Raw genomic sequence first — 15,153 nt, 5'->3', positions numbered from 1 at the left:
GCTAAGTTTTAATGTGTTAGATCTCAAATTTAGTGTATTTTTTTAGTTTATTTGAAAATATTTATTCTAACCAACTATATATTATTGTAGACTTGTCTTGAATAGGTGGATATATTGCGGCGCTGGCTTTGAAAATTTTTAAAAATAATTTTTAAAAAATTACATACAAAATTTAAAAAAAAAAATTATCGTCAAATTTTACTTGCGTTATGATAAATTATTTCCGTGGTTGTTGTTTTTAAATGATTTTAAGTGTAGATGTGTCGTTAGGCATTGACCGAAGGTCTAGGGTTCGAATCTCAGCGCTGCCAAGATCAAATGTGACGGTAAATATCAAACTTACCTAAGTCCAGCCGTAAATGAGTGTAAAATTTGCATTTTAATAGCAATTTTTAAACTCCATAATTTTTTGTTATTTACATCATTTTAAGTGTGCCCAAATACTTGTTCTATAAATTTAGCAGTTATTTTTACATTTTTGACATCTCAACATAGATGAAGAAGAATATGTTAGTCTGGGTGTTTACAAAGCTTATGACCTGTCATGGGCTGGTTAAGTGATAATTCGCTATGACAAGTCATAATACACCTCATATTCTTTATCAATATTGATAGGTGAAAATTTTTTGTTATTAATTTATTATTATCAAATTCAACATCGTCTTTCCGAATCAATGCCCAAATAGCGACTAGACTTAGGCGAGTTTGATTTTTACCGTCACAAATCAAATAAGTATTAAAATTGATATTTTCTTCTTCTCCTAAAATTTATCCGCAGTTAATGGTGCACAAGGCACTGCATCGTATCGACGCAGTGTTATCTTGATCGTAAATTACATGAAGATAAGGTGATTCGTTGCGCGCTTCTTGTACCATTCAGGGTGATAATAAATGAAAATGAGTAAAAAAAATACTTATATATTTATTTTTACCCACCTGGGAATCGAACCTGGGACCTATAGAACGGTAGCCAAACGTGCTTACCACTGCACTTCAGAGATGGACGAAGACTTTTATGGTCACTATAAAATTAATAATATGTTTTTACATATATCGCATTATATTTCCTTATAAACTTTTGAGTGTGTCCAAATACTTGTTCACAAATCTCACATATGTAATATAATCCGGTTAGGATTTTGCATACTTTCAAATAAAGGGGTCTTTGCTGAATAAAAGCTTTCCCAATCCAACAATAGATGGCTTTAGTGAACTCACATGTACAGTGTCATGAGATCAATGATATGTTATTTATTGATTCGGCATTAACTTTGTGGAATGACGTGTTGATTATTTTAAAAAATTAAACGCATGTAAAATACCACTTATTTGGTTTTATTTCTGTACACAAGACTAGTTTCAAAAACTACAGTTGTTTTTATATACAGGTGAATATTTTACTATTCACCTGTCGATGAAAACAGCTGTAATTTTCGAAACTAGTCGTGTGTAATGAAATAAAACTCAATAAGTGGTATATTACGTGTGTTTAAATTTTAAAAGTTTAACGGTATATGTAGGAGTTCCAAAATTTTGAGTAGTGTCGTTGTCAACCATGGGTAGAATGGTGAATGTTGCACGTGTGTGAAGTGATCACTTAACTATCCTGTAACAGGCCATAAGCCCTGTAAATACCTAGACTTCCATATTCTTCTTCATCTTTGTTGAGATGTCAAAAAATACACAATGTATTTTATTATTTTTTAAATTAATTTCTTAAATTTATGTATATCATCTAAATTCTTTTTTATTAGAGAAAATTTATTACCTGTTGATTGGTTAAAAAAAATAAAGTCAATTATAAATTTTCTACATATTTCGAGTGCCTACAGCACTTGCGTTATATAAAATATTTTTTAAAACAAAATTCATAAAAAATAATTATAATTTTTATTATCATATGAAAAAATTAGAGACTCTGCCTGACTCTTTTTGATATGTCGCTCACTCCTTTCAAGAACGTCATAAATCAAAAAACCTTCAATTTTCAGTTGTGCGTGTTTTCGGAATGCTCAGAAAATGTACTATATCCCAGCAAAAGAGGCAATTTTTAACTTAATATTTACCCGCTACAGGGCAGAAAGTGTTGTTTTTGCATTTTGAAGAAAATGTATTGTTTGATAATTTTTTTAAAAGTACTAAATATTTTTTAAATGGAGAAAAAAACCTTCGGGTTTTACCTGAAAAGAAATGTTGCACAGTAAAAAGTTCAATAAGTGGCTTGATATTTATTTTTAATAATTTTATTATTAAACTTTAAAAACGTTCTTCTGAAAAACAATGTTTTTCGATTTATGACGTTCTTGAAAGGAGTGAGCGATATGGTCAGGCAAAATGAGCATTCACTGATTATCTGGTCTTTGTGACTATTCACTGATCTATGAAGCCCTGGTTGTGCATCTGACTGCACATCAGAATGATCTAGGTTCAAATCCCAAGGCAGGCAGTAATTTACCCCATGATATAATCGTTTCAAAGTATGAAAAGTATTTTTTTTTCAAGTCTAGGTTCTGTTTTTCATAAATAGAATTTGAAAATTTATGAAAATAGCATTCAGTTAGTCTCATCATAAACTATTGTATTCAAATTTGACTTGAGAATTCAAAATTGATATTATTTTGATATAAAACCAAATAATGTTCAAATTTATGTATTATTGTTAAATCAAGCACTGATTTTTTGAGTCTACTAAATTGTATTTTATTGTTAAAAAAACACAAAAAAACTATAATGTGACATTTTAAATAATAAAATACAACTAAATAGACTCAACAAATATGTGTTTCATTTAACAATTAATACATCAATTAAAATGGAGTTCTATAAATTAAATGCCAAGTCAATAGGTAAACTTTTAAATTACTAGATTTTGTCTAATTTCAAAGTACTCATTAAATTAATTCTTTCTTCTTACCCTCCTTGGCACACAATGGTGCATAAGGCACTGCAACGTATCGACGCAGTATTATCTTGATCATTACAGAAATAAAGGCAATGTCATCAACCCCACCCTTCAGGTGCCAGTCCAGGGCAATATAAAATTTATATTAGAGTAAAAAATCCTAGGAATCGAACCTTTAGCAAGTTAGCCAAACGCTATGATTTGACTACATTTTGAAAAAGGATACAAACACACATATAAATAGCACTATTTTAATTTGTATTTTCACCTGTTGATGAGAACATTTATAGCTCTTGAAACTAGTCGTATTTAAATTTATTAACTAAATTGAGGTCTTAAACAAGTGTTTTATATAAAAAACTTGTTTAAGACAATTATATAAAAAACTAGTGATTTTTTTTATATAAAAAATGAGTTTTTTTATGTAAAAAACTAGTGATTTTCACTTTAATATTAATTTAATATTACCCTGGACTGGTACCTAAAACGCAAGACTGATCATCTTGCCTTCATGCAAGTAACGACCAAGATAACAATGCACAAATACAATGCAGTGCCCTATCAGAGGATATCTGTCATTCTTTCATTTATCAATCTATAATCACTCCCTATATGGAGCATATAGACTCCACAAACTGCCTCCCGGCTCTTCTGTCGTCTGCCAACTCCCTTGCATCCTCCCAAGTCAGGTCAGCGTCCTGAAGTTCAGACAAGACCTGCTGACGAATTGTCAGCAGTAGATTCCTTGTAAAAGAGACAAGCTTGATCTAGAAGGCATGTGTATACATGGCCAAGCCAAGAAAATTGGATTCTCTGCCCTTAAAAATAATATAAATGATTTGTAAATTTTTAAAGCAAAAAACCGATTTGTTAATTATCTGATGATAGTTTGAGTTAGTCTTGCGTTTATAGTTTAAATCGTTAGTTAACTGTTAAACGATTATATCGAAGGCATAATGCTTGTTATGTTCTAGTCTAGTGTCTCATAGTTTTAGTTAACTGTTAGCGATAAATCTTGACTTTAAGAACTAACGTGGCTTCATCAAGCATATATCAAAAATATATTTTTCTACCATCTTTCGGATACATTTTTTTTGTAAGAAAAAACACATAATTTCACCACATTAGATCAAAATAAAGATTTGCCAATGCGTTTGAGACTGCGATTTGTTATCATTTAGATATTCGATTAATCAAAGGAACGACAACAACAATTAAATGTGTCTGAGATAGTCAAAACAGAACATTTTTCAAAGTTGCGTCTGAGATACTCAGAACTGAGTATTTTTAACTAATGTTGCGCCTGAGATAGTCAGAATTGAGTATTTTTCAACTTAAGTTGCGTCTGAAATAGTCAGAACTGAGGATTTTTTAACTAAAGTTGCGTCTGAGATAGTCAGAACTAAAATTTGCGTCCGAGATAGTCAACTGAATGCTGCGTCTAAGATAGTCAGAACTGAATTTTGCGTCTGAGATAGTCATTACTGAGAATTTGTCATCTAGAGTTGCGTCTGAGATGGTCAGAATTAATGATTTTTCATCTAACGTTGCGTCTGAGATAATCAGAATCAAGTATTTTTCTACTTAAGTTGCGTCTAAGATAGTCATTACTGAGAATTAGTCAACTAAAATTGCGTCTGATATCGTCAGAATTAATGATTTTTCATCTAACGTTGCGTCTGAGATAATCAGAATCAAGTATTTTTCATCTAACGTTGCGTCTGAGATAGTCAGAATCAAGTATTTTCTACTAAAGTTGCGTCTGAGATAGTCATTGCCGAGAATTAGTCAACTAAAGTTGCGTCTGAGATAGCCAGAATTAATGATTTTTCATCTAACGTTGCGTCTGAGATAGTCAGAATCAAGTATTTTCTACTAAAGTTGCGTCTGAGATAGCCAGAATTAATGATTTTTCATCTAACGTTGCGTCAGATAGTCAGAATTAATGATTTTTCATCTAATGTTGCGTCTGAGATAGTCAGAATCAAGTATTTTTCTACTAAAGTTGCGTCTGAGATAGTCAGAACTGTGAATTTTTCACTATCGGCACATATGTTCATTGCAATTACCACCTCACATTAGTGCAATCTGTTTCACACTTCATGTCTACACTCAAAATGAAAATTATTAACAACAAAAATATGTAATTTACCAAGAAAACTCACCGAATGGAATCATCGCTAGCATCGCAAATATTCACTTATATTACCTTCCAAGGTATAATGTTGTTACTGTAATATGTGTGATTTGTAAAAAAAAACTGTTTCTAGAAATCTTTGAAAATTACGGAATAAATTTATTTCTTTTAAAAATGACTTGTTTCATTCTTACCTCAAGTTGTTAGTTGTACTTTTGAAGCAAAATGTGATATCTGCGATACTAGCGATCATTTTAAGCACTAGTTACATATTACAGTAGAACCAATCTCATCCACCCTTGCTAATTTGGCACCCTGGTTGATCTTTCCCATACTGATCATGTAAATATTACATGTGATCCGAAGGAGGTACCAAAAAACCCCAAATCATATTCAATGGAAATTGTAGTACACAGCTCGCCGCCAACTGAGTCATAGGGACCGTCCATCCCAACGAGCCGTCATGCGGCGACTGAGTGCGGGTAGCGGGACACTAGATCAAATGAAAATAAAGTAGTTTCGTTGTCTCTCTCTCTCCGATACCACATTGATTAGAGTGAAAGAAATAACATATCGCTAGCAGACAAAAAAATAAATAAGAAAATAAATTTGGAAAATGTGAACGGGAGAACAGAACGAGGACGGCCAAAAAAACATATAAGCAAAACCAGATCAATCAGAACCTAAAATCTGTTGGTGTCAAAAATCAACTTAATTGGTGGGTATGTATGACTAGATGTATGGATGTGAAGGAAGCCAGTAGTGTATCTCAGGATAGGCGAGTATGGCATTCTATCGTCTCTGCCTACCTCTGCAGAGAAACGGCGTGAAAGAGGTAGCAATAGTAGGGAGTTTTACGTTTTTTCAATAATAATGACACTTTTTAATGTAGAGAACAATACATAGTCATTATTGAGTTTAGAGACTGTTAATTGTACTGTAAATCCGTATTTTTCTGGATTTTTTGATAGTCAGACCTTTTTGAAGTTTCCACCATACCTCCCAGTTCTAATGGCATTGGATTAGAGAGGTTCTACTGTAATTTATTTATCATACAATATCATATATATATACCACTACAGACTTCCATACACTTTTGCCTCAAAATAATATATGTCTAGCTGACCATTATATTACGAAGGCCGACTTCGTATTCTTATTCGTTGTCCTTATTGATGAGGACCGTGTCAGCCTCTCTTACTGTCTCTTGCTATCTCCACTGCCTTCTGTATCGCTCCAACTACTGATGAACTCGTGGCAGCCTTGATTTGATCAGTCCATCTAGTGGGGATCTTTCTCTTCGTCTACTGCCTTCAACTCTCCCAACTTTGAACATTTACATATCGCTCACTCCTTCCAACAATGTCACATATCAAAAAACTTGATTTTTCAGGAGATCGTTTTTAAAGTTTAAAGATACAATAAAATGTATCAAAAATAAATATCAAGCCACTTATTGAGCTTTTTACTGTGCAACAGATTTTTTTGAGGTAAAACCTGAAAGTTTTTTCTCCATTTAAAAAATATTTAGTACATTTAAAAAAATAATTAAACAATACCTTTTCTTCAAAATGCAAAAACAATACTTTCTCTCCTGTAGCGGGTAAATATTAAGTTTAAAATATGCCGTTTTTGCTGGGATACAGTACATTTTCTGGGCATTCCGAAAACATGCATAACTGAAAATTTACAATTTTTGTATGACGTTGTTGAAAGGAGTGAGTGATATGTAATTTTTACTATATAGAGTCATCAAAAAATAATGCCAACATTTAAAAAAAATATATTTAAAGTAATTCAATTATTTTGAACTTTAAATGTGCAAAACTGTTTTTTTTTTTTTCTTAGTATGTTTCAATATGTGCACCGTTTGTCTCTCTACATATGTCCGGTCGATAGTCAATTTCTTGCCACATACATTTAATCTTTTCAGGAGTAACTGTCAAGATAGCTCCAAAAATTCGATCCTGTGGGGATTTCACTTAAATTTATTATTAGATTAAAACCAATATTTTTAGCTTTTCCACTTTTTTATTTGACCAGCGACCGGGTTTCGTCGTTACCGACATCATCAGACCGACATCCAGTCTGATGATGTCGGTAACGACGAAACCCGGTCGCTGGTCAAATAAAAAAGTGGAAAAGCTAAAAATATTGGTTTTAATCTAATAATAAATTAAAAATGCAATTCCATTACGAAGTGTCAGTGGATAATATATTTCACTTAAAATTTAAGTAGATTTATATTATCCACTGACACTTCGTGATGGAATTGCATTTTTAATATATTATTAGATTAAAACCAATATTTTCAGCTTTTCCACTTTTTTTTATTTGACCAGCGACCGGGTTTCGTCGTTACCGACATCATCAGACTGGTGATGTCGGTAACGACGGATCCCGGTCGCTGGTCAAATAAAAAAAGTGGAAAAGCTAAAAATATTGGTTTTAATCTAATAATATATTAAAATTGAAGTGTAAATTGTTTAAATTTGGCAGTTAAAAAAAAACACATTTTAAAATCAAAATCATTGAATTATCTTTAATAAATTTTTTTAAATTTATTTTTGATTTTGGCATTATCTTTCAATGATCTGTATATGTTGTCACTACCATTCGTTTTGACAGATAAATAATCTGAAATTTTGATAAATTTTATGTTTAATAATTTGTAGTGATGTAATTTTAAATCAACCAATAGAAATGCAGAGACATAGTAAACATATTTAAAAAATATTGTACGGGTGAGTATGGATACAAATTATATTAGAAATCTCGTTAAATGTAGTAAATTATTATCAGTCGCCATATTGAATGATATATTCAGATTAGTTTTTTAGCATATGGATAATGAGAAAATACCCACACCAGTTGACAGTTTGAAGTATGTTTCCTTTTACATAGATGGCAGTATACTAGTCTTACCCAAAGTAACCTATCCTTACCGTAGGTCGATAGTTATTAGTCAATCTCCTTTATGATAGATGGCAGTCATTAGGTCTTACCTAACTTTACCTAAACCAGTTGACAGTTGCGATATATCTCCGTTTACATAGATGACATTCTTTCAATCTAGCCCAACCTAAACAAACCTTTGACAGTAATTAGTTTATCTCCTTTCTCATAGAGGTCTAACCTAACTTAAACTACACCAGTTGATAGTTAGTGGTTAATTTCCTTTCATATAGATGGCAGTCTACTAGTCCAATCCAACCTTAACTACACCAGCTGACAGTTATTAATATATCTCATTTCTCATAGATGGCCGTCTTCTGATCAAACCTAACCTAACCTACACCAGTTAAAATTAATGAGTAAAACAAGGTACCAACCCAGGTTTGAATTTTTTTAAGTGAAGTATTACACAAAGTAAACAATGAATGATAAGGACAGTGTTATATTACCATACCACTAAGTTAAAAATGCTTTTAATATCCAAAATACATTCGGAATTAGTTCACATACTGTCTGACAGCATTTATTTATTTGTTTAAACATATTACATACATAAGTCACATATCGCTCACTCCTTTCAAGAACGTCATAAATCAAAAAACTTGATTTTTCAGGAGAACGTTTTTAAAGTTTAAAAACATAATACAATTTATCAAAAATAAATATCAAGCCACTTATTAAACTTTTTACTGTGCAACAGATCTTTTTAGGTAAAACCTGAAGATTTTTTCTCCATTTGAAAAATATTTAGTATATTTAAAAAAATAATTAAACAATACCTTTTCTTCAAAATGCAAAAACAACACTTTCTGCCGTGTACCGGGTAAATATTAAGTTAAAATATGCCTCTTTCGCTGGGATATAGTACATTTTCAGGGCATTCCGAAAACATGCACAACTGAAAATTGACGATTTTTGATTTATGACGTTCTTGAAAGGAGTGAGCGATATGTATAATATTCCCGAATTTTGGGACATGGGATTAAGGTTAAGAAGATTTAAAAACAGAAAAGAATATAACAAACAAGAAAACAAAGGGCAAAATGTAAAATATAAAGCAATAAAAGATACAGTAAATTTATTATATAATATTAAACCCTGAGTGGAACATATGGAGTCCACAAACTGTCTCCAGGCTTTTCTGTCAACTGCGAGCTCTCTTGCATCCTCCCAAGTCAGGTCCATGTCCCGAAGTTCTGACGAGAACTGCCGACAAATTGTCAACAGTGGTCGTCCTGGGTTGTGCGAACCTGATACCTTGTAAAAGAGGCAAGCTTGATGGCGGCTCTCGGGAGGCATGCGGAATACATGGCCAAGCCAACTGAATCGCCTGATTTTGACGACAGTTGTAACCAAGATTATGACAGTAAATAAGCATATAATTAAACATAAGGTAAGAAGTGTTTAAAGGAACATAAAGAGAAAATATAACTTATCAATAACACCAATATCTTTTCAAAAAGTATTTTTTCAGTTCATTCATTTTGGATCCCTGACTGGGATCTATTTTTTTTTTTTTTTTAATATTTTTTCTTAATTTTATATTCTTTTGCATTTCACAATATATTAAAATTACAAGTACAAAAAAATTTATACAAATATATATTTTTTTTAAAAGATCCCACAAAGGCATGACCTGTGTGTGGGTATATATTTTTTTAGGTTATTATAAAAGAGCACTGGCAAGAATACAATATATATCAGAAATAAAATTAGATTCGAAGTGCCAATATAAACTACAAATATTTGATTTTAACAGAAAACAAAAAAAACTAAACGATAAAAATGAAAAAAGTTAGCAAGTACGAACTATATAAGTTATACGTTTAAAAGAAGAAGGTACTTAGATCTGTTTTTTTTTAATAAATAATTTAAGCAAAATTTTAAATCGAAACAAACTCCATAACTTTTCTTCCCCACCTGCCTGGACACATAGCTCACTCCTTTCAACAACGTCATATATCAAAAAACTTTATTTTTCAGGAGATCGTTTTTAAAGTTTAAAAATGTAATAAAATGTATTAAAAATAAATATCAAGCCACTTATTGAACTTTTTACAACATTTAAAACATTTAAAAAATATTTAGAACATTAAAAAAAAATAATTAAACAATACATTTTCTTCGAAATGCAAAAACAACACTTTCTACCCTATAGCGGGTAAATATTAAGTTAAAAATATGCCGCTTTTGCTGGGATATAGTACATTTTCTCGGCATTCGGAAAACATGTACAACTGAAAATTGACGATTTTTGATATATGACTTTGTTGAAAGGATTGAGCGACAATGGCACACCCACTCCTATTTCGTCCTAGCAACGTCATGTAAAATGTCTGGGTTCTATTTTCATTTAAAAGTGTGGTTGTGTTTGTGACTTTGTAGGTGGCGCCGCCCCCCCGCGCACCTCCCGGGCAGCCGCCCCCTCCGGACGCCGCCCCGCGCCCCTCGCCCTGCCGCGGCGCCGCCCTGCACCTCGCCCGGTGGATGAAGACCCATCCGGGCAGCGGGGAGCTGTCCGAGCCTGAACCGGAGGTATACTGGTCGCCACATAAGAGTGCCAATCTAACACTTCTTCTTCTTCATGAGCCCTCTGTCCTCCACTGCTGGATATAGGCCTCTTCCCCTTCTTTCCATTTCCTCCGGTCGGTTGCTGCTTGCAGCCAGTTTCTACCCCCCACAGCGACTATATCATCAGACCATCTCTTTTGGGGTCTTCCAACACCTCTTTTGCTCTTCCAAGGTATCTATCGTAGAATTCTTAGGGAACACTTCGGGAATTTAACACTTAAGAAATCTTATTTATATTTGAAGCACTAACTTTGTGATTTTCCATTTTATAATTGAAATATAACTTTGTTTCAATTCATTCAAACCCTTTTGCGCACCCCAATGGTACATAGGGCACTTCATCATACAAACTAACTGTTTAATTTGATCGTTAACATATGAAGGAAAGGTGATCAGCCCTCCGCTTCAGGTACCGGTCCAGGGTAATATGGAATAAATATTACAGTGAAAAAATCACTTTATTATTATTATTTATGACCCCCTTGGGAATCGAACCCGGGACCTCCAGAACAGTAGTCAAGCGTGCTGACCATTACACTACGGAGGCGGACCAAAAATGTTTTTAAATTATTATAAATATTTTATTATAACTTAATCATAATGTGTATTGGATTCGAATGTGATATTGATATTCCTCCAGGTCTGGAGTGCGGAGCAGCTGAGGAAGAGATCCCAGGAGTTGAAGCTGGTGGATGTGGCCCTGGCTGCCGCCAAGCAGTCCTCCACAGCCGGAGTCCAGACTGATTGCAACAAGTCACCCTCAGAGAACGAGAGAAGTCCGTCCCGTAGCACTAATTCTGATAGCCAGGTGATGCTCTCTTCCAATCATAGCTTTTTCTTCTGTTGACCTTTCAAATGTTCAACACTCTGTCACTCGGAATATCTGAGAGTAAAAATGTATGCTCAAATGGGAGGTAAAAGATCCTAGAATATTGTTCGTAATGAGGAAAATTATTTGAAAGACCCTAGTCGTTTTCATAGAATGTTGTTCGTAATGAGGGAAATCATTATAGGTTACCATATGAAGACAGGGTATCGAATGAGTGAAGAAAGAATTGTAAAATAAATTTAAGTGGTGAATGTGGTTAGTGATAGGAACAGAGGAAGTCCGACGAAAACTTGGCATTATAAAATATTTAATAATATTAGAAAGTGGTCAGGTTGGGAGTTGGAATAATCAGCGGGTATGTATGAAGAGATGTATGAATGTGGAAGATGTAAAAGTTATTCATAAAGACAGATTGGTGTAGTTTTCTATTGTCTCTGCCTACCCCTGCAGTGAAGCAACGTGATGGTTATTGAGATTTTCATAATAACACCTCACTGAATGAATGGTGGTAAGAATAGTCGGAAGTCTCAGCAAAGTTCACTGCAGCTGTCTCGCTTCCACATATCTGTGTTGCACAGTAGTTAGAGCGAAATAAATTACATGCATGGGTTCAGCAAACATTTCAATGTGTGCATCTAGCAGTGTCTGGGACCATGTCGAATATTAACCAAAACCATAAATTGAAGATCAAACATTTTGAATATTTGAAAACAAAAAATGCAAAACTATATCTTATAAATATTACAAAATTAATGTTTTCCATTGCTCGAATGGTAATAATTTATATTATTCTTTATTTCAGATTACTGTAAGGTCTAGTCCGGTAGTGCCTGAAACTGTAGCAGTTTGCAGGCAATGCCACAAGCGGTGCTTTTCAAAACCAGGCAGTCCCCAAGTATCAGCCAAAACCCCCACTCCCACTGACAGGAAGTCCCTAACATCCCCCGTCAACAATGGATTCCTCTCAACCAACCACACGTGCCAGAAGAAGATAGAAAATGTAGTGGAATGCCTCATTCGCTGTAAAAAAGAAAACTGCATCGCGGAAACTAAGATAACATCTTCCCCGGAGAAGGTGGAACCGAGCGTTGTTCCGCCAGCTGAAAATGTAAGCCCGAGAGTTGCTATCAGGAAAAGCAGAGAAGAGTTCTTCAGGAGTCCAGTTCCAAAAGAAGGATGCGCAAGTCCTTTGGATAGATATTCAAAAAGTCCTTCGTCACAGAGTCCCAGTTCTCAACGCAGCTCAAATAGTTCAAGATCAACGTTATTCAGCACTACTAGCCTTCTCTCTTTCGCTCACACGACCTGCAGCTCTATGGCGTTAAGCTCTTCTACCAGCAAGAACGCCCAAAGCCCGGAGAGAAGCTCAAACGCATCCGGAACGAGTGAGAAGGAAGACATTGTCCAGTGCGTCATAGCCCAAGAAAAGTATCTCAACGAAGTCAAGTGCGTCGAGAATGTGATGTTATCCAAGAACCACTTTTCTCGGGCTAGGTTGAAGGACATGCGGTCATACTGCAATGTTTCCAAGACTTTTGCTGGGAGAAGTGCCAATATGTCACCCAAGACTCAAAGTACATGTTTAGGTAGTGATAGTCAGTGTTGTGGTACAGACAGACCAAACAGCTCATATTCCTCCTTTAGTCCTGATTTTTTTTCTGTTCCCTCGAAAGCGACGGTCAACGGTGATATCAGAAGATGCGCCGAGGAAGTAAACCCTAGAGCAGAAACCTCCAGAGCTGATACGTCCAAGGCTTCTGTAAATTTTTCTTGGAGTCCATTGATGCTCATGGGTAAGAATAACATCCAGTTTTTGCGTTAGCTCTTCTTGACAAATAGTTTTATTTTCCTAATTACATACATTTATGAACACTTTCATCGCGATATGTTTTATTTTCAAGTAAAATTTAAATAATACCCATAGAATTCTTAAAAAACTCTTTCTAATTTATATTTGCGTCTAACAGTGGAGGAAGTAATAGGATACTGCAGCATATAAAAACAGTGTGATTCTCAGTTTAATGAAGAAAATGTGATCTTAATAATATTTGAGAGTGAAGATCAATTCAGTCATACTTTAATTCCGATTCCTCAATAATATTCACAAATAAAATTCGTGAATTGTCGTCTTGTGTGTGTGTTTTTTCTTAGTTTGATTTGTATTTATTTTTAACCTTGTTTATGACATACAAAGTTTATAGATCAATAAGTTTAATAATAAGTGGATTGTGGTAACTTCTAATTAAAAACACTTTTTAATTTATTCTGTGTTGGAAAAAGGAGAGATAATCTAGTGTGGGCTAATCAAGAAATCAGTATTTGCTCATTGCTGTCGATAAACCACTTCAAACTCCTCAGGAGAAGCCGGACTGTTGACTGTCATCAACAGGCCGTCTGTTCCACTAGAAGAGGGTTCGGTATTTTGTGTACTAGCTAGGTATATGGTACCGATGTCCTTCGCTATTTTAATCACGTATGATATCACCTCTCGTGAGAGCATTTGCTCATTGCTGGGAGGAAACTACGTAAAACTCCTCAGGTAAAGCCGGACTGCTGACTGTTGTCAGCTGGCCTTCCGTTCTACTAGATGAAGGTTCGGCATTTTGGGTCCTAGCTAGGTTTATAGTGGCAATGTTCTTCGCTATTTCAATCATGTATGATACCACCTGTCATGAGAGTTTCTTATGAACTAACCCTGATCCGATGGTTTTCACCCAAACTCCTGCTATGCGGCTTTATCTGTTGTCTTTGAAAACTGAAATATAATCTTGTATTTTCGCCAAGAAAAACATATAAAACTCTTTTATCATATAAAGCTCTTCAAGAAAAGCCGGACTATTAACTGTCGTCAACAGGCCTTCCGTACCACTAGAAGAAGGTTCGGCATTTTGTATCCTAGCTTTGTTTATATAGTACCAATGTTCTTCATGATTTTGATTTCGTATGATACCACATCTTGTAAGAGTTTTCTACAAACTAACACAGATCTGATGTCGAATAGGTCCTCACCCAGGTTCTTTCAACGCACCTCTATCTGTTGTCTTTGAAAGCTGAAATTTCATCTTATGTTTCCACTATTAGGGCTGTCATCGATGAACCCAGCTGCCCACCTCCTGGCCTTGGATTCGGAGAACGAGAGGCCCAGATCGGGCCAGCCCTACAAACCTCCAACCACATCCCCGACCAGAGTGCCAAACATATCTGTAGTGCCACCCACTCCCGACTACAAATGCGATGGAAAAAACCTTATGACGGTACTTATGTTATTAGTAACTAGTTCTTGCGCTAAGAATACTCAATTTAAAATAGGAATAATAATAAACTTTATTCTGACTGATGATTCAGTATGCAATCGGCTACGTGAGAAGCCGGACTAATTTTTGTGCTGATGTAATGATTTAAAAAAAATGGAATTTGCCTTTTTTTAGAATACTTATATAAAAAATATTTTTATCACTTTTTTAATGCATTAAATTTTTAATAACTCTATTCTTTACAAAACTATATATTTATTTCTAAGAAAACCTTTTTTTTAAATAAAAACGGCATTATAAGCAAAAAAAATATCAATACTTATCTGGGCTTAAAGAAATTTTAGTTGCAATTTATTTTATATTGGGCCTTATATAAGTATTTTAACTATGTGGTTGACCCAATAGTTAGTGGTATTTTGTTTAAAAATACAAAGTATAATCAATAAAAAATAGATTTTTAAAAATAATATGCCTTCATTCTAGAGATTTGATGTGAGAAGATCAA

The 15,153-nt window shown here is 34.1% G+C and overlaps 1 protein-coding gene across 1 annotated transcript in view; it reads left to right on the top strand.

Moving 5' to 3' along the window:
• The window catches only part of LOC148299622 (uncharacterized), a 97,227-nt gene that overhangs the window by 60,144 nt on the left and 21,930 nt on the right, over positions 1–15,153 (top strand). The window contains exons 15-18 of the mRNA XM_088275879.1: positions 10,380–10,529; positions 11,206–11,373; positions 12,197–13,187; positions 14,476–14,648. Of these exons, the coding sequence (XP_088132005.1) occupies positions 10,380–10,529; positions 11,206–11,373; positions 12,197–13,187; positions 14,476–14,648 (1,482 nt within the window). The remainder of the gene's footprint in view (positions 1–10,379; positions 10,530–11,205; positions 11,374–12,196; positions 13,188–14,475; positions 14,649–15,153) is intronic.

Source organism: Brachycentrus maculatus, unplaced genomic scaffold (genome assembly GCF_059751285.1).
Source record: "Brachycentrus maculatus isolate JH-2025_06_01 unplaced genomic scaffold, ASM5975128v1 h1tg001045l, whole genome shotgun sequence".
In the NCBI taxonomy this organism is placed as follows: Eukaryota; Metazoa; Arthropoda; class Insecta; order Trichoptera; family Brachycentridae; genus Brachycentrus; species Brachycentrus maculatus.
Note: the sequence above shows the minus strand (reverse complement) of the source record. Positions and strands in the feature narration are given on the sequence as shown.